We start from the raw sequence: 19,688 nt of genomic DNA, 5'->3' as shown, positions 1-19,688 counted from the left end.
GGAGAGCATTGTGGAAGGCTTGTTGTATGGTGTCATTTATCCAACTAGGATCTACAGATAATATTTGGGTATGACTCTGATTCATTACTCAGGATATGAGAAAGGATAGAATAAAATATTTAGGCCTCATGAAGACTTCATGCCCACAGTCATAATTGTTTCATTTCAATTTCTGACTTCATCTTACATTACCAAATTGTTAAGGTTGAGATTCTTCAGACTATCTAAATGTCACTCATGATTGTAAACATCTCTTTCTTATTCCTAACATTAATGGAGATGTATCTAATACTTCATTATGTTCTCTAGAGGTTTTTGAATATGACCACCTACATCAAAGGAACTGGGATGTTTTTAATAAAAGAGTGTAGGTAGAACCCAGCACAATGAGTTGAAACTAGGAATGGAAGCTGGGAATGTACACTTTTTAAAAACTCCCACTTCTGGAACATTAAAACTGACCTTGAATCACTGCTACCCAACAGATAAGACAAGGAGGGACTGTCCCCAGCCTGACACACCCAGCTATTCTACAAAGTTGCTCCTGGACTCCCCGCTGACTCCCACACCTTCTTCTGATCTCAGCCTTCTGTGCTGCCTTTGCCATCCCTGGCTGGTCATCCACAACCAGGTCAAACTTTCATTTCTTTTCTTCCTGTTACCTCAGGAAGAAAGCATTGTGTCCTCCACCGCTTGTGTTAACTTGCTGTGCTCTGCCAGGGACCACATGGTAACCATTTCATACCTTAATAAAGCCTGTCCCTCATCTTGAAGCATAAACACATTTGTATCCTTCCAAGAGTGTGATGATTTTGCACATTGAAATCTTTCATCTGCCAGAAATTGAGTACTTGTGTATGGAGAAGGTGGGGCTCTTATGTGGAGAGCCGATTTCTCCCCTAAATTCCTGTCTGATGCCTGCTACCCCACCGTTTCTCAGCATCACCTTTGCGATGGTGAGTGTGACATGTGCTAATATAGCCCTCATTGCTTTCTCATTTCCACTGTGCATGTTTGCCTGTCCTTTGGCCACCTTTGCTCAGGATGCAGCCAGAGGCAAGTCACTAAACATGAACACCATCAACTTGACAAGTGCGCTGAGTCCCTACTTTTTGTATCCCTTTGCTAGGAGTACAATGTTTTCATTTCCATAGCTTTATAATAATTGTGATTTTTGACAGGTAAATTGTTTTGCTCTATTGCTCCCCTCACCACAGACAAAATAGAAACCCCAGAGGGTTGCTCCTAATAATCCCACTCCTCAAGAAACACCCTATTTGTCTGCAGTCACCCCCCCCCCCAGTTAATCTTTATCAAGGGATTAACACTATGATTAGGTTAAGGTTCTGGTAACTCAACCATTTCTCTTTTAACCACTCTTGCATTGTCTCACACATCATGAGCTTTTGGGGTGACCTCTTATCTTACCATAACAGAGTAGGTGTTCCAGTCCTCCCTCAGCTACTCCTTGTCTTGTGATATTGAAGAAGTCACCTGCATTTCTTTTCTCCTCTTCACAATGAGTCACAGAGAGGCCCCTGGAACAAGACCTCCCTTCTGTATTCAAGTGTCTAGCCAGGTGGGAATTTATAGTGCACTACCTATGATTTTTTTTTAAAGGTGTTCCTGATTTCTCATGTGTTAGGAAAGCTATTAAGTAAAAATCAGAAGACCAGTGGTGCTGTTAAGGATGTGGAGAAAAGGAAATTGTTCAGACACTGTTCATATCAACATAAATTAATGTAATCATTATGGAAAATCTTGTGGAAGTTCCTCATTAAACTAAAAGCAGAACGTCTAGTAGGTGTGAGGTAGAGGAAACAGGCAGACAGACTGGAAAATGGTGAGGACTGATGTCAGGACCTCCTTTTGAGTTATGCTCCACTGTTTGATGTGCTGTAGGTCGACAAAAACATCTTTTCACAAAAAGGAAAAAGACTCCATTTTTACAATAAAGACAACTTCGACATTCAGCCTGAGCACACACATGACAAATAAAATCTCAAGATCAGATTACATGGGTCAGTCAACAAGGTCCCACACTTAGCATTTGGATCTTCACACAGGGTCCCTGTGAGTCCTGTTCTGCTCTTATCACCCTCTACATGGCCACCCCAAGCAGCCTGACGTCTGTGTCCACCAGAGTGGTTTTCTCGGGGACTACAGCTTCTTGACACAGTTTGGGAGCACATGTGTTCCCTCATTCAACCCCATGGTTCTCTTTTACTGGAAACCCTGAAGGTCTTGTTGAGAATCTACTGACCCTTGCTAAAGGCCTAGTAAGCCCACCCTGGCTCCTCTTGGGCTGCATCTTGCCCAACCAAGTATGGTGCCTCAATAGTTTTTATATTTGTGTCTAACATGATGAATATGGCCTACTCCATCTGAAGGCGAGCACAGAAATGTTATACCAGGAAATGTAATGGAAGAAAAAAAAAGTTTTTTAAAAACTTTGTGGCTGCAGATTTCATGCAGATTTTATTAAGTAATCAATAATAAGAGTGATAATAACAATTGAAACAATTGTGAATTCTGACAACAAAATAAAAAATCTGTTTTTATAACACAATTGGTGGCAATAGTTTTTATCCCCCAAAGAAATATTTTATCATAGCTGGAAATCTGAAAAATAGAAAAAAAATAGATAGGAAAAAAAAATGCTGTTTTCTCACCACTCCATTGCTCACCATCTATATTGCATGTCTTCCTGTGGGTTATTTCACTCTGCCAACATTGGCCCAGCTGTAAATTTTACATTTGGACTTGATGTGTACAGAAGAGGTAAATGTTAGTACCAGAATATTCTTTATCAAAACATTTCATTAGCTTTATATCTGACCACTGAGTCACTAAATCAGCACAACCCAAAGCCTGCCTCAGGAGACACAGGAAACTGAACCTCAGTTGCACTGACAAACCTGGTTCTCAGGTTCTCTCCCAAGAAGAGGAGCTCAGGTTCTAGATATGGTTGTGAGAACCCTAGGACCCAACACTTCATTTCAGAATCAAGCCCCCCTTCTTCTATGCCCACCACATTCTCCTTCTGGCCATTTGCCTGAATACTTAGAAGGTCCTATGAGCAATTGACATAACTGAACATGAACCTGCATTTCCCCTGGAGTCAAGGCTAAGTCTGTCTCTGCAAGCATCGTTGCACATGTTCCTTGCCCTGTGCTTCCCAACACCCATCTTCTCCAATTCTGAGTTCCTGGTGACCTGGTCTTGCTTTTATGTCCTACCTGCCCTGGTCCAAATTAGGTCTCTTCTTTTGGGGATACACACAGACACACACACAGAAACATCACCTGATTATCTAAAACCATGTCATAATCTGTAATTTCCACTGCCTGTGGTCCCCAGAGATCATCTACTGCAATCTGTCTAGTTTTGAGGTTAAACAATAATAATCCACATTTCTTGAGAGTTTTCCATATACCTATGACTATATTACAAACTTTATTTACAGGATTCCACTGAAACACAAAGCAACTCCCTGACATCCCTTTTCATAGAGGGGAAAAGGAGGCAAAATTACTTGGCCAAGACCAAACAGCTCTTTTGCTATTTGAGGGCACTGAAAATCTTCCACAGGACCACTGAGTGACTCACTCCCAGACAGCTCAGATAGTGTATGCATTTATGGCAGGAACTGCTTTTCAGCACTTGTACTTGCCCCAAAGGAAAGCAGCTCACATGTGGTTCCATCACTGTATAGAGTCTTCATAAAGGCAATGTACTTCTACAGCTATACCTGGCTCCAAATCCCAACCTTCATTCCTGCTAGGTGTTGAGTCTCTGACAAGTTACTTCAAATAGCAGCCTGCTTTTGACATTTCTAGCCTGAGGGTATTGATTTTTATCCCACATAGGCTACTTTCAAAATCTAATAGAGAAAAGATCATAAACTGGTAAGGACACTGCCCAAGCCCCTGCATAATCAGGAGGCATGAGAATGCAGGAGGTATCCCACCAGCATGTTTCACTATTGGTGCTATAGTCTAGGAATGTTCATAAAATATTTTTCAGAAATCTAACCATGCTTCCTCCCCTCCTTCACCTGGTGGATAGGTTTTTGTATCTATTTCCTCTCTCTGGGGCCTCTTTCCCTCTCATATTTCTCTTACCAAATAATTTGTGTACCAAAGAATTGTCTCAGAACCTCACTGGGCCTCAACTATCCTTTAAGTTATGGCTCATGGCAGCAGTTTGAGACCATGGGTCACCGTGAGCTCTTGTCCCCCTGGTCAGGGTATGAAGCCATGCTCGGTTGCCTTACTTTCTTTCTTTATCAGAAAGATATTTAGAAGAAAGTGACTCTGCTGTGTATTACTGTGCCTAGTGGACTAGCAAAGTGGTTCAGACCTGCCTTTATCGGTATTCAACATGTTACTATGTTTGCTCCTGGTACACAGATAAATCAGCCCCATCCCATTTCCTGCCCTGTCCTCACTGTACACTCAACAAAGGGAAACCATGAGCCCAAATCTAACTCCCACTCATCTATGTGGTGGGCTGTACCCCTATTCTAGTTATTCTGCCTCCTAGTAATGATGTGTCATAGATACTCATGGGATGTATTTTTCTCCCCATTGGCAAGTCATCGTAAAAAATTCACATCTCCCTTACTCATTAATTTTTTTTCTTCTCCAACCCTTTCCATTTTCCTTTATCACTTTCCAGTGGCTTCACCTAAATGAAAAACAATTTACAAGACCAATTCATGAGAAAACTTATAAATAATCAGGTGACACAAAATCTATGGTCAAACTCCAAAGAAAGCCAGAGGATCAACCTGCCCAGGCAAGGTTGCTGAACTGCTGGTCAGGTCATGAAGCTTGGGAGGAGGCGGAGATTTTTTGAAGACAATTTGGCTAATGTTATAGTGAAGGCTGCATCAAGATATTTGTAGGAAGGAATAAATTCATAGCAATTCCTCTTGGTAAGCAACATTTTCTATTTTATTCTAGTAACATAAAATGAATAGACTTTTTTACTTAAAAAATAATAACTCAAAATCAATCTTATCTGTCTCTGCCTCATTCTTGTCCTCAGAGCATGATCGACCATTCTTTAGGTCTGGGCTGCTAGATATGGAAACAAAATCATTTCGTAGACAGTTCCTTCTCTTCCTCATCAGTAACTGGATTGAAGGTGTTTATTTAGAATGTATACACACACAAAGGATAGCCTCAGTGTAAAAATTAAAATATTTTAAGAACCATTTCTATGTACTAGGGTGAATTATTGCTTTAAAAAGCCTTTTTTATAGAAGGCATTTTACATTAAAATCATCAAACAGGTTTTCATTACTTGTCTTCTCTGTATTTTGAGATTTGACATAGTATTCTCCATATAACCTGAAAAATCTATATTCTTGATTTTGTACTCACCCCTAGAAATAGTAGTAATAGTAATAATAATAATAATTCTTATAGGAAACTGCTATAGAACATTAATAAGTCTCATTTTACGTTTCTGTAGTTCATTAGATGGAAGATCATTATTCGAACTCTATGCCACAGTGATTCTTGTTATATTGCCTGCAGATGGCACAGATGACAGAAATTTGCTTGTTCACGAACCACTTCAATCCAAGGTTTTCCATTCTCATTTGCTCATGCATTCTCTCTCTAAACATGTACTGAAGATGGGTTTGGTGTTGAATGGTGGAGATAAAAGTGTAGATAATACACATGCTCAATACTCAAAAACTTCCTGGCCCATGGGTGAGTGTTGCTAGGTTTTGTCTTGATTGGGCTTCCCTATAGCTTTTGCCTCTGACTTCCAGAGAGGCCTGGAGGTCTTGAGTTGAGCTCATTTTCTAATTTGTGTGGAACTTATGGCTTATAAACTCCAAATATAGAATGAGCATACTAATCCAAAAATCAGAAATTAATAAAAAAAAATTCCAGCCTCTGAAATGAAACACTTCTGTTCTTCAATATTCTGAATAAGTGATATTCATATTGACAAGTGGTATTGTATTTGGCAAAAGAAGTTAATGTAATGGCCCAATACCATTACATTAAAAAGAAATATAATATTTTAGGTGAAACATTTTTTTGTGGGCCAGATATCATGCTAAAGACTTTCAGTGTCTACTTTCAACACTCAACAGCTGTATATAAGAAAACCTCTCATTTCTTTTTCCCAGTGAAGGCTCAAGAAGTGTGATTACTTCCCAGTTCCAGGACCTGCAATTGTGGCAAAGTTTGAGACTCAGTGGAGACTTGTGACTCCAAAGCACTTGGTCTGGATCATAATATTATTTTGCAAAACTAGTCCTGTTGTGATATTCTTCTGTTTCTTGTCTTTATATGGGCACTTTAATTGACTACTTAGTAACAGCTCATGATGTATATTACTTCTTATGTATGAAAACAATGTTTCTGCTTTTAATCATGTCACTGTATTGCTCCTCTCTCCCAAAAAGATATCATGGAAGTCATACCAAATATGCATTCCTTACTTTGTAGGTCAGAGCTGCCTTGATACTCAGGCTGTGAAAGATGCAGTAATACTCACTGGTTAGGATCCTCTGAAGCATAGTTTCAATGCTCTGGATGCTCCAGTAGGTATTTTCATGTCAAGAGGATCAGTCCTTTTCAGCAAGAAATTGTTTAAGGGCTCATCATTATGTTTTGCCATTCTGGAACAGCTCATCAAGTCTCCTATCAAGGGGAACTGGATTGTAAAAAGAAGTTACTTCACAATAAAGCCAGATGTTTATTCTTGTACACATACGAAAAACAAAATACTGATGTATTACGTTAAATATATGTTTATTAAGTGTTTGTATGATTATTATGATTGGTTGTCTTTGAAATTAAAGAGATAGGAAATATCTTCCTATTTATATTTACTTTCTTAATTGATTGGTCTACAAAATTAAAAATTATATTGACAAAAGTAGCAGTTGAGAGAAATATTGCATTTTTCATCTTTCCATTCAATTAGGAATTTTTGTTCAGGCTTCATCTGGAAGAAAACTCATAACATTCTCAATGTTCTAAATCATTCAGGTATGCATGGTGGTGACACTGGATACTGTCCCTTCACAAAGCAATGGGAAAGCATTTGCCTATTCATTATTACTCTACAAAGGTGTGAAATAGTATAAACTTTAGAGACCTTAGTCCCAAGTTATAATTACTAATTCATATTAAATTCCTTCACTATTTTTTCTTTTACCAGTGCTGTCTCCAAAAATAGCATTAATTGAGGTTTATTTTAGGCTGATATCTTATCCATGTTGGATTTTTGGATCAGAAGGCTGGAAGAACGTCTTATCATATAAGAGGTTTCACAAAGGCTATACCATAAGGCCCCCTGTATTGCCTGTCTTATGCCTCTGTTTAACCATAAGATAACCCCCATATTGGAATTGTTTGGGGAAAGAAAGCCTCTTATTTTCCTGTACTGTCACCATGTTTAAATTCAACATGTCTTCATCTCTATCACAGAACTAACAAACATTTGCATCAATACTCTGATCCTTTGGGCCTCAGCAGATTGGGTCTACAGAAAACACATAGAAACCTGAGATGGCTTTGAGGACCAGGCCTCCTGCCCTTTCTCTGGTCATTGTGCCTTGAAGGTTCAAGCCAACAGTTGGAAGCTGCATTTTAGCATGAGCCGAACAAAAAACATTGAGACTGAGTATTCTGTTGAAAGCTAGAATTCATGTCATGTATCTTGCTACTACTGATTGGGAAAAGAGCCATTATTTTGCACAACACACAGGAAGCCTTTCCACTCACTGACTGCTTACAGTGCTATTGAATCCACTGACATTCTCGTCATTGTTTTAATATAAATAAAACACCAAAATCTTTAAAAGTTATTTGATTTGCTCATAGATCCTGTTATGAGCAAAATTAAGCAGGACCATAACCCTGTTTCTTAGGAATTCCAGACCATCATTTGCCATTATAATTTAAAGAACTCAGGGAAGCCACACACATCATACAAAAACCACAACGTTTTTGGTATGGGTAGAATCACTGTGGAATTATGAGAAGGTCTTTGGTGTTGGAACCAAACTTGTTGTCACAGGTGAGTAACAGAAGAATACAATATTTCCAAGGTAATGAAGGGAAGGCAAGAAATGATTCTACCAGAATAACATTATGAATGTTTGGAGAAAAGAGGAGAGTGAGGGAGTTTAATGTGGAAATCTTAGGAGAGATTTTAATACACATTCTTAGCTAATGTACATGATAGACAATATTGTGCAAATACTATAGTAGGATTCGTCTTTGTAGATATGTGAACTTCTATGGATGCTCTTATATAATGATATTATTTAAGTATTTGACACTGGGACAAATGTTATTATTATATACAAGTCAGAGATAGACTCAGTGGACTAGACACATTCCTTGTCCTAGTGGTTAAAACTTTGGGGAAGAGACAGAAGATTTCAGGTAGGTCCACCTGGATCTCTGGTTCCTTCAGAGCTTAGTGAGGTTTGGCAATTATTTTGACCTCAGTTTTCTAATTCATAATAAGGGGTAATAGTATGAACTTAATAAGGTTATGTTAGAACTGAATGAGATAATGAGAAGAAAGTTCTTGGTACATTGCACAACACATAATAGATACCCTGTAAATTTTCTTCCAATTCAAACACGAAGTGAGTATCATTTCCACTATGGAGAGATGTTTTGATCCAATAACATTTACTACAGAGCAGAAAATTTCCAGAGGATTCAAGTATAGTTCTAACTGCTGCAATGAAGGTTGCTTTAACATTTGCTTACAGAAAAAAAGAATTAATCTGCAGGTATTTAAGCTTTTTGTTTAAGCAGAATTTATCACTTGTTAATAAAATAACACTAAAATGTGTTTAAAGAATTTCTGTTGTTATACATGCTCTGAAGTTTAGACCTTTATCTCAATTGAGCATGTCTCTTACATCAATATTTATTTGTCCTACAATTTATAGCCAATAAGATTACTCTTTTGCATCTTTGTCAGAAAAAAAATTAAATTCACACAGAAAATGGTCAATATATAAAATAAATGAAACCATTAGAATCATATCACAAATCTAAAATGCATATTGAACATGAAATAGCTATTACAACTTAGTTGATGAAATAGAAACAAAAATAGACTATATTTAAATAAAATCTCACATGTAGTTTTGAAATATAACTTCAGTAGTTAATTCAGTTTATATTTGATAAACATATGAAATTCAAATCACTACATCTTAAAATACAAATTAGGTAATATTATTAGGCAAATGAATGTGGGGATAGGAAAGATAGCAGAATGAAACAGACATTATTACTGTATGTATATATGTGAGTACATGACCAATATGATTCTGCAACATGTACACTCAGAAAAATAAGAAATTATATCCCATCAATGTATGACATATCAAAGTGCATAAATGCATTCTACTGTCATGTGTAACTAATTAAAACAAATTAAAAAATGAATTATAAAGGTTTACTGACTTTTTAAATAATATATGTGGTAGTCATTCTATTTACGACTATCATTTTATGTATTGTTAAAAAATGTTTGACCCTGAAAATAGTTGTAATATATATATCTAAAAGTAATACTTTAGAAGAGCATATAATATAAGAACCAGACCATAGGTACTAACTGCATATAATCAAGTACACTATTTAATGCTTAGTCAACTGTTATTTTTTTTTTTTTTTTTAGTTTTAAAAAAATATAAGTTGGGTTTATTCCAAGAATGCACTTAACACTGGAAAATGAACTAATGTAATTCACCAATGTCAATAAACTAAAAGAGAAAAATCATGATTATCTGGATAAAGGAAAAAACATCTGATTAAAAAAACAAGATTTGTAAGAAACACACATATATACTCTTTTAGCAAATTAGGAATAGAAAGAAACGTCCTCAATCTGATAAGGAGTTATCTGCAAAACAAACCGATGAGCTAATATTACATCAAAGTGTGAAATATTGAAAACATTCTTCAAAACAGGGAAGTAAGACAGGATACCGACTATTACCACTTCAACATTCTACTGAAGTCCTAGACAGTGTAATAAGGAGAAAAAAAAGTTATTAAGATTAAAAAGGAAGAAGTAAAACTTCCATTGCTCATAGTGTACAAAATTGGAATTTCAAGATTCATTTTATCCTTAAAGCATGAAATTTAAACTATAAAGGAAAAAAGTGATAATGGTGGGAAACTGTTCACAAATGTTTTCCAATCATCATTTAAGTTTCAAATTCTTCATTATAATGAATCAGAATATTGCCCATGTTATATAACCACAAGTCCCTTACATGAACATTAGAGTTCTTAACATATTGATTTTGAATAAAATTATACAAATATAATCAGTAGAAAATTGAAGTTGAAATTTTAGTCTTAAATTTTATAACATGCATTTTAAACTACAAATAATGTATACAGTTGGGTAAATGTATAGTCTCTTACTGTTTGTGTTAAAGCAAGCTGAGTGAAATTTAAAAAGTACACTAGGACCCCATAATATTTATAAAATGTCCAAGAAGATGAATATCTTATGCTTTCTGATTTTGTGTAAAAGTGAGGAGCTTTGCTACACAGACAGAAATCAAGAACTTTTGAGCCTGTCTTCTTAAAAGTGAAATCCAATTCTTCTTTTCTTAAGAAATTGCCTGTTGAATTATTATAACTTCATACTGGACCAAACGGAGTATTTGTAAAGTATTCTAATTTTAATTGGAAATCAACTTGAAATCATTTCATCATTTACATTAAGTCCTTAGTTAAAAATAAATTTAAAACTAGCTAACATCAGATATACATGACATGTCATTGTAAACTAGTGATGCTTTTTTTGTATGTTTTGATATTATATCTGTGACAGACTCTTGAACCATTACTTTTAATCTTACACCAATTATATATGCACATTATTCATCAAGTTAAAATGAAGAGAATAATGGAAGATCAGAACTCAGATGTCAGATATAAGTTTGATACAAACTTTTGGACCCAAACACACGGGTAATGACATGGGACCCTCTCCCTAAACTAGTCACTTCCTATCAAAGCAAGCAAGAAAATACCCCTGGGGTATCAGCAGTGATGCTTGAACTTCATAAGAAATTTAAAATAAAATCTGTTTTTGACAAACATTTTCAAAAGCAATAGTTTTGATAAGCACATTACTTGAAAAGATTAACATAATAGAATTTTAGAAATAACAATACAAACTTTTACTAAGAGTTTTGAAAATGTTGCTATTTTGTTTCAAAAATCAAGACACTGTGAAATTTGGAAGTACAGGGTTAAATACTTCCCAACCCAAAAGCCTGGAGTAGTTCACATGTGAATGTGAGATGTTGTAAAAGATTAGAAATTAGTTAGGAAAACCCAAAAAGCTTCAGATCTGGGCAAGGGATATACATTTGAATCTGAGAGATAGACATCAAAAAGTAAGTCTTCACAGAAATAACTGTTCAGTAAAATAAGTGACAGTGTATTATTAAAAACATACACACAAAAAAAGCCCATCTCCTGTCACTTATTCATATGAGAAATAAGACAAATAATGTGCATTCTAGAATCAGCTAAATGAAGACAGGCTTTCACAATATCACAGAGCATGAGACTGTGAGTTATATGTCCAGAGAGCAGAAGAGACAAAGAATGGGCAAGGGAAGTACTTTAGAAGAGAGCACAGAGCCTCATCTAGACAGATCACTAAAGTGGCCTGGCTGTCTTCCCCTCCTCTGAATTACACTTTGACAATATGCTCCACTATCAGAAAACAAGAGATAGGGGAAAAAAGTGGGGTTGTGAATGTAGAAAGCCTTGTTTATGAACAGTTAGAAGTCACAACCCACTTAGCATGTGAAGAAGGCAACAAAGATCAAGTTTTTATCCAAGCTCTGCCACTCTATGGCTGTGACTTTTGACAAGTAACTTAACTTCCTTGCACATCTCTAAAGTAAGAACAATAATAAATACTTTGCAACCTATGAGGAATGAAAGGCCATGGTGGGCACAAATTAAATGACAACTTGTTTTCCTACTGTCTTCTTTATTGAAATGAAATGTTATAGACATCAAAAAGTCTATACATGGAAAGGTTTATCACTTTCTTTTCACTATGTGCTTAGTTACTGCAAACAAGTAATATTTGTATTTCTTTAATTATTCTCTTAAATTGATATTGCATTTCTTCTACAGATAAAAGCTCTGATGCAGACATTTTCCCCAAGCCCACAATTTTCCTTCCTTCAGTTGCTGAAATAAATCTCCATAAGGCTGGGACACATCTTTGTGTTCTTGAGAACTTTTTCCCTGATGTTATTAAGGTATATTGGAAAGAGAAAGGTGGTGATAGGATTCTGGAATCCCAGCCCGGAAATACCATGAAGACTAAAGATACATACATGAAGCTGAGCTGGCTCACCGTGACTGGAAAGTCAATGGATAAAGAGCACAGATGTATCATCAAACATGAGAAAAATAGAGGAGGAGTTGATCAAGAGATTCTCTTTCCTGCAGTGAATAAAGGTATGTGCATTTATATGTAAATATAAACTTCCAGAAAAAATATTTGAAAGGGAATCATTCACCTTTTCAATCAAGTAGTAATGAAAAACAAGTATAAGTCTTTCTTAAAAATCATATTTCAGGGTAGTATGAATTCCCTGTTATTTTCCTTATTGAAATAAAATGTTATAGACATCATAAAGTCTATATATGGAAAGATTTATCTTAGCCTTTCTCACTTTCTTTTCAATATTTAAAAAATTAAAACCACAGACTGCATTTTTAAAATTTTGTGTGGATTAAACAAAACAACATACATAAAAGCATTTAGCAGAATGTTAATGCTGAAAAGTAATTTCCACTTTTGATGATTTTATTTGATTTAGAAATCAGAACAATTACAGATCTTTCAGGAATGTTCTGCCATATAAGCTAGTCACAGACTTCAATCTTGCCATGCACAAAGTTCAATGTACAAAGAAGGAGTATTTAGTTAACAAAATGATGCTCAGCAGGACTTAGAGCATAGTTCAAAAAGCAAGAAATAATATATGAATCAAATTCATGATATGTCAAAATCATTGTATTGGCTTGAGCAACTAATAAAAAAAAGAAAGAAAGAAACAACCTTGGCCACTGAAGTTTTGTGGTGGCCTGAGTTGTTCTGATTTTTATTTTATATATTACTGTTAGACAAAATTTCCTAACGTATGCTTGAATGAGGCTAACATGTATGAAGAGAGTTCATTTCTCTGCGATGCATATATTTCTTGCCATTAGTAAATGCAGCTACATAACATTTCCTGTTCTGCTAGCACACACCAGGACTGAGTTGGAATATGGATGAATAGTCTAGGATTAGTGCCCCAAGTACTTCCTGCTGCAGCCAAGAGTGAATCCTCTTTCCCTATTACTCAGGATCACACATAACTCAGAACCCATGTCCCAGAAGAATCCTTTTTGATGCAGTAGGATACAATCCACACAGCTGGGCAGAGGCCTGAATGTGCAGAGGCCTTGCAGTGGTCCAGTGACTCACCAGGCATCACAGTCCTGAGTGTTAAACATCAGTCGAAATGCCCCACTGGGCATGGGAAGCAATCTGTTTGTAATTTTCCTTATGACTGCAAGACCAATTTTTACCAGTAAGGAACATGCACATGGCAAAAGGGGTGAAGACCTTTGCCACAAACCATGGAGATTTCCCAAGTAAGGCTTCAGTCTCTGGGACCCTTACTTTCTGCAATGACCAATGAGGTTGCCTGATTTTCCCTGGAGATATGACAAAGATCAAATGAAATACTGTCAGCAGAAAAAAGCTAGATCATGGATTCAGTTATTTATTTATTGCACTTATTTATAGCCTTTCCTAAAACAAACTAAAGTAAGAATAAAAAGACAGTCCCAATTTTCTATTTCCCTTGCTGAGAAACAGAAGAGAGACAAATATGTAAAACACAAGGTTAAGTCAACCACTATGCTTACGTGCCCAAATAGGTTCAGATTTTTTCTAGTGATCAGGGAAAAATAAAAATAATAATAATTTCCATAGTGATGAATATCATGTAAGAGAGAGGCTTCAGTTTAATAATGATTTACTAGGCACTAAATTTTAAAACAAATTCCTCTCATGAACTTCCATGGCTCCAGAGCTGAGGAGGGAGCTTCTGTCCATGTCATTCTAAAGTGCTTTTCCAGTGGTGATTCTTGAAAAATTTTTTATACAGATAGCACTTAGAAGTACAAATGAATGAAATTATTATTTTTATGGTAAATAGAGTTAATCAGTTTCACTTTATAACCAATATTGACTTAGTCAACTTAGAATACACAGATTTTATTTTTAAGGACTCTGATTTATTCTTTTTTACCTCAATCAGTTCAAATCAGTTCATGATGATAGTGATTTTCATTTATCTTTTAGTGAATAAAATCACTTTAAGAAAACTAATATACTTTCAAGATCCAAAAGTCAGTTATTGAAAATATTTCAAATCTAAACATGACAATACTCACATTTATGTTTTGGGACAAACTCCAAAAGGCCTATACCCCAACTGCATCTTTAAAAGTATAAACAGAAAACTCAGTGTTCAACGAAAATCCATATTGGAAGTATATTCATAAGAACAAGAACATATCTAGAGAAAAATAATAAAATAAAACAACCATTGTGACTCTGTCTTTTAATCAGTTAAAAAATGTAATTTTTGTAACATTTTTGATTTTTTAAAAATGGTGTGTGTGTATATATATATGCACACAATTATATGCATAAGGCTATATACACATATATACATATGTGTGTGTGTGTGTGTGTGTGTATCACCTCTAGTTTTATTCAGAGAGTTAGAAATGTGACTTGGCCTCTCTTTCTCTTCTCTGAAAGACTTTCATGGAAATGCTGAGCTCCTGAAACAGGAAAAGGTCTTTGGCTAAGAATAATTAAGATCCTATAGGAGAAGATTTCCCTTTTGTCCACATTGGTGGAATTATTTATCTATAAATTATTTTGTGTATGTTTCTATGGATTATTTTAAAAACTACTTCCCTCATGTACATGAAGCATTTAACCAAGATCTTGGCACAGCAGTGTTCATTTAATAGTTACTAGATTGTGTCAGTATTGACGTCCTCATGCCCGCAAATATCACATCTCTAGCAATTCATGTGCATGAACCAGGGACACTGGGAATATACATGACTTGGAAAGATATAGCTGCTGTCTTCTGTTCAGATGAGGAATTTCTTTAAATCAGACTCCTTTGAATGTGTTTGATTCTGTTGTCAACTCAGATTGGATGGATTTCTTTGGGGCTCAACATTTCACGTTAGTAATGTGTGCTGGATCCTGTAAAGATGCCAATTTTCTGCTTCTTATTCCATTGAATATGTATTTGTGGATCACTGCCTTTGGGTAATTTCCTGGGTGAGGAGCTATGAATACAGAGCAGAAACACATAGTCTTGGATGTGCATTCAGGTTGTGATAGAAGGAAAAAGAAATGTAACATTTTTGAAGTTCACTTTTTTGGATAGAACAAAACAGTTGTAATTTAAAAATACATATGTATGTATACATATGTGTGTATATAAATATACACAAACATATACATATATAAACTTTTGGAACTTCATCATCTTCATTTGCAGATCCATAACATACAAGTACTATTAACTGAATCAGACAACAGTTATTTTTGAAACAGTCAGGCTCCCATTTTTAATGTGTATCTCTCTCATATGTGTGGACAAAATGAATACATTAAATATCGGATAATAGAGTTGAATAATTGACTGCTATTTGCTCTCATTTCTTTTAGTTTTCACCACAATGAAACCCAGAGAAGCCAATTTGAAAGATGGATATGGTGAGTTTTAGAATGTGCTTGCCTTCATCTCATGCCATATCATTTGTCCACTATTGATCATCCTAACTTTTGAACTTCCTTCATGTAAGTAGAAAACTCAGAATGTCTGGTTGCTTCAGAATAGACTGAATGGCATTTCACATTATCCATCATTTCCTTCATGTCACATTAATACAGAAAACTACTGATCTTTTTATGAGTAGTAAATTAGAGGATATAGTACAACGCTCTGCAGCATTTCAACAAAGGGAATTCATTCATTTACTTGATTCTTGTTTGTATGACTAGAGAAAGAATGATATCAAGTTACTCTAGCTTTGTTTTGTAATCGTAGGTAAATGAAATTGTCAGTCTCAGTCTCTGTTTGGAGAATTATAAATGTGACTTGGTCTATTTTTTTCCTCCCCAGAAGGAATCATGCTGAAATGCTCAGCTCCTATTATTTTAAATAGGTGGCATTGTCTAAGGGTACTAAAGATATTAGGAGATTATGTTATCTCTACTCATTACTTTCTCACATTTATGTGCATTATTTTTACAAAGTAATTTGCACAAGCCCTCTTTTAATTTCCCTCAACATCCTTTGAATTCTGGCCCTGCCACTCGCTGGTATGATTCTTGGAAGGCTAAATGTACTCTTTACATTTTATTTTCTCATTCATGGCACGGGAACTTTCATGATACAACACTTAAGAGTTAATGAAGACTTAAAACAATACAAAGCTTGTGAGGCATTAAAATAGTGCCTATCAAATAGTGATCAATCAATAGGTACCAATTTCATGAATATTGATGTGTCATGTCCACAGACATCATGCCTCCAGAAAATTATGTGCATCAATAAAGAATATTGGAGATATGTATGAGGTGGAAAGGTACAGCTGCTTTCCTGTATTTACATTAAAAATTTCTCTAAATCAGACTCTTTCCTCCCAGTGTTGATTCTAGGAGTGGATGGATTCTTTTGGGGTTCAGCACTTTGAATTAGTGGTGTTTGCTGGATTCTATGAAGCAGACAATTTTCTATTTATTTTTTCATTGAACGTGTATTTGAGTATCACTGTTTTGGAGCACATACTGGATGAGGAGCTGTTAATACAGCAGAAAACTAGAGAGACTTGGATATCATATTCCAGTTGTGGTAAAAAGGAAAAAGTTATCCATCATGAAGGTCAACATCTTTCTTTACAAAAACATAATATATGAAAGATATTTACTGAATTACATAGAGTGGATCTAATTACTTTTTAAATTATGGGGAACATATTTCAAATTATTGTCTCTCTGTTCTTGACAGACTTATGTATTTATTTATATGCATAGTAAGTATAAGTGTACACGTATACATACACTTTTAACTAATAGAGGAATTATTGACTAGTACTTGCTCTCTTTTTCTTTTAGCTGTCACCACTGTTAATCCCAAAGAAGCTGATCTGGAAGTTGAAAATGGTAGGTTTTAGTGTATGTTTACTTTTGAAATTCCCTAGATTAAGGAAAAGCCAGAGTACCTGCATGTTGCAAAATAGACTAAGTCACATTTTAATTAACCCATCATAACCTAGAACTTAGAGTGCATAAATACAACTCTTGTGTCAAGTTTTATTCAGAGAAATAGAGATGTGACTATTCTACCTTCTAGGAAATAATTGAACAAAAATACTCCCCCCTCTAAAATGGGCTAGTTAAAAAATATCTCATGTGCTGCGAGTAATTAAAATACAAGAAGATTTTCTACTATACTCTTTATACTAAATTTTTAATTCATTATATGGGACCATCCATAATTCAGACTACTTAACACATTTGGCATTTGGTTAGTGGATGGTGAATATTATCTATTATACTTACTTAGAGACATATTGAGGGTGAACAGAATCTAAAATCTAGTTTCACACATACTTTTGTCTTTCATTGGATTCAAACATTATAAGCAAAGCCTTAATGTTTTAATATTATGAGGTTCTAAGTGAGTATGGCAGAGGTTGTTAATGGACTTGACTTGCAAGCTGAGCCTTGCACTGGGTGGTTTGGGTGGGAGTGGTAGATGTTGACCTTTGGGGTTTGGTGGGGGTGTGTCACTTCAGTGTAGGTCACTAAAAATAAATACCTGTGTCACCCTCCCCCATGAGGGGGCCTTTCCTGTCAAAGATGGGTGAAACTAATTGCCTGACTTCTCTTAGATGCACTGAGGCTGCAGTTCACATACACCTCTGCCTACTGGACCTACCTCCTCCTGCTGCTCAAGAGTGTGGTCTACTTGGCCATCATCACCTTCTGTCTGCTTAGAAGAACAGCTGTTGGTGGCAATGGGAAGAGCTCCTAACAGATGGTAGCACAACACAGTCATATTATCTTTATAGTTTATTTTCCTGAAAAGTTTCTGCTTAGGACTTAGCAGGCTAGCAGCTAGGTTCAGGCTTCTCAGTTTTCATATGTATTCTTTTGTCATTATTGCATAAAGATTTTTCAAACCAGTGAAAAATCCAGGAATTTCATCTTCTAACAAGAAGCCCACGGTAGCCTCTGGCCTCACTGTAAAAAATTCAATATTCTTTTCCATCTTTTAAAATATGCACCTCATTATCATTATTCTAGTTCATTCCCATATTGCTTTGTTTATCGATCTTTAGAAAAATTTTCTCAAATTAAATAGTTTCAGACTTTTAGGCAAAATTACACATTCATTGACATCTGAATGAAGCAATAATAACAAACACTTGTATAGTGCTCACTATGTACCAGATACTGGATTAATTGTGTGCTACCTCATCTAATTCTCACAAGCACATCTTGAGTTATGTACAATTTCATCTATCTATAGAAGGGGAAATTGAAGCACCAAGGGCTAACAAGTCCCCGAGAGCTAATAAGCAACAGAATTTCCAGAATTTCCTAAACATCTTCTAACAAGAAGCCCATGGTAGCCTCTGACCACTCCAGCCAGCCCAAATCATCAAAGACTTGGTAGAAATGGCATGTAGCTTCTAATCACAGCCTTTAGGGTCTTGTAACCAGAGACCATTAAAACCCTTACATTCTGTACACCCCAAAGCAGCCTTCTTTGCTACTTGGCTTCTGTGCTTGCTTTTTTCTTTTTTTTTTAAATAAGATAACTTCATTTATGTATGAGACTAAATTTCTAAAGACAATATTGGTAAAAATAAATTAGCAATGTATAAAGAATGAATAAAAAGTGTTTCTTCCATATATACAAGAATGGATTAACATAAAATCCTTGAGTAGAATTTATCACATGAATTGTATTGTTAAATCTTATTACCAGGCTTTTTTTTCCTGTGTGTCATTTTTTCTAATTTATTTTATTTATTTATTTTTATTTATATATGACAGCAGAATGCATTACAATTCTTATTGCACATATAAAGCACAATTTTTCATATCTCTGTTTGCATACACAGTATATTGACACCAATTTGTGCCTTCATACCTGAATTTTGGATAATAATGATCATCACATTTCACCATCATTAATAACCCCATCCCCCTCCCTTCCCCTCAAACCCCTACCCTATCTAGAGTTCATCTATTCCTCCCATGCTCCCACTCCCTATCCCACTATGAATCAGCCTCCTTTATGTCAAAGAAAACTTTCAGCATTTGGTTTTTAGGAATACAGTTTATTTGGGGCCAGTTGTACTTTAAATGGATGAAACTGAATGAAGGTCCACAGTGAGGAGCATCATGACAACTAGCCATGACTTCAAGCCTTGGTGTTAACAAGGGTCCAACACTGATTTCCAATTCTGTTCCTGAGATAGGGATCATGGGATTACCTTGAGGCACAAGCTCCATAGCCAAAT

The 19,688-nt window shown here is 35.5% G+C and overlaps 1 gene segment (V, D, J or C); it reads left to right on the top strand.

Moving 5' to 3' along the window:
• The first annotated feature begins 953 nt into the window (after positions 1 to 953).
• LOC114096156 (T-cell receptor gamma chain C region C10.5-like) lies at positions 954 to 19,042 on the top strand. The segment is given in 6 exon segments: positions 954 to 1,056; positions 7,999 to 8,055; positions 12,186 to 12,515; positions 15,817 to 15,864; positions 17,269 to 17,316; positions 18,048 to 19,042. Coding segments are annotated over 6 exon segments (729 nt in total).
• Positions 19,043 to 19,688: the final 646 nt, after the last annotated feature.

This window comes from Marmota flaviventris, chromosome 1, assembly GCF_047511675.1.
Source record: "Marmota flaviventris isolate mMarFla1 chromosome 1, mMarFla1.hap1, whole genome shotgun sequence".
NCBI lineage: Eukaryota > Metazoa > Chordata > Mammalia > Rodentia > Sciuridae > Marmota > Marmota flaviventris.
Note: the sequence above shows the minus strand (reverse complement) of the source record. Positions and strands in the feature narration are given on the sequence as shown.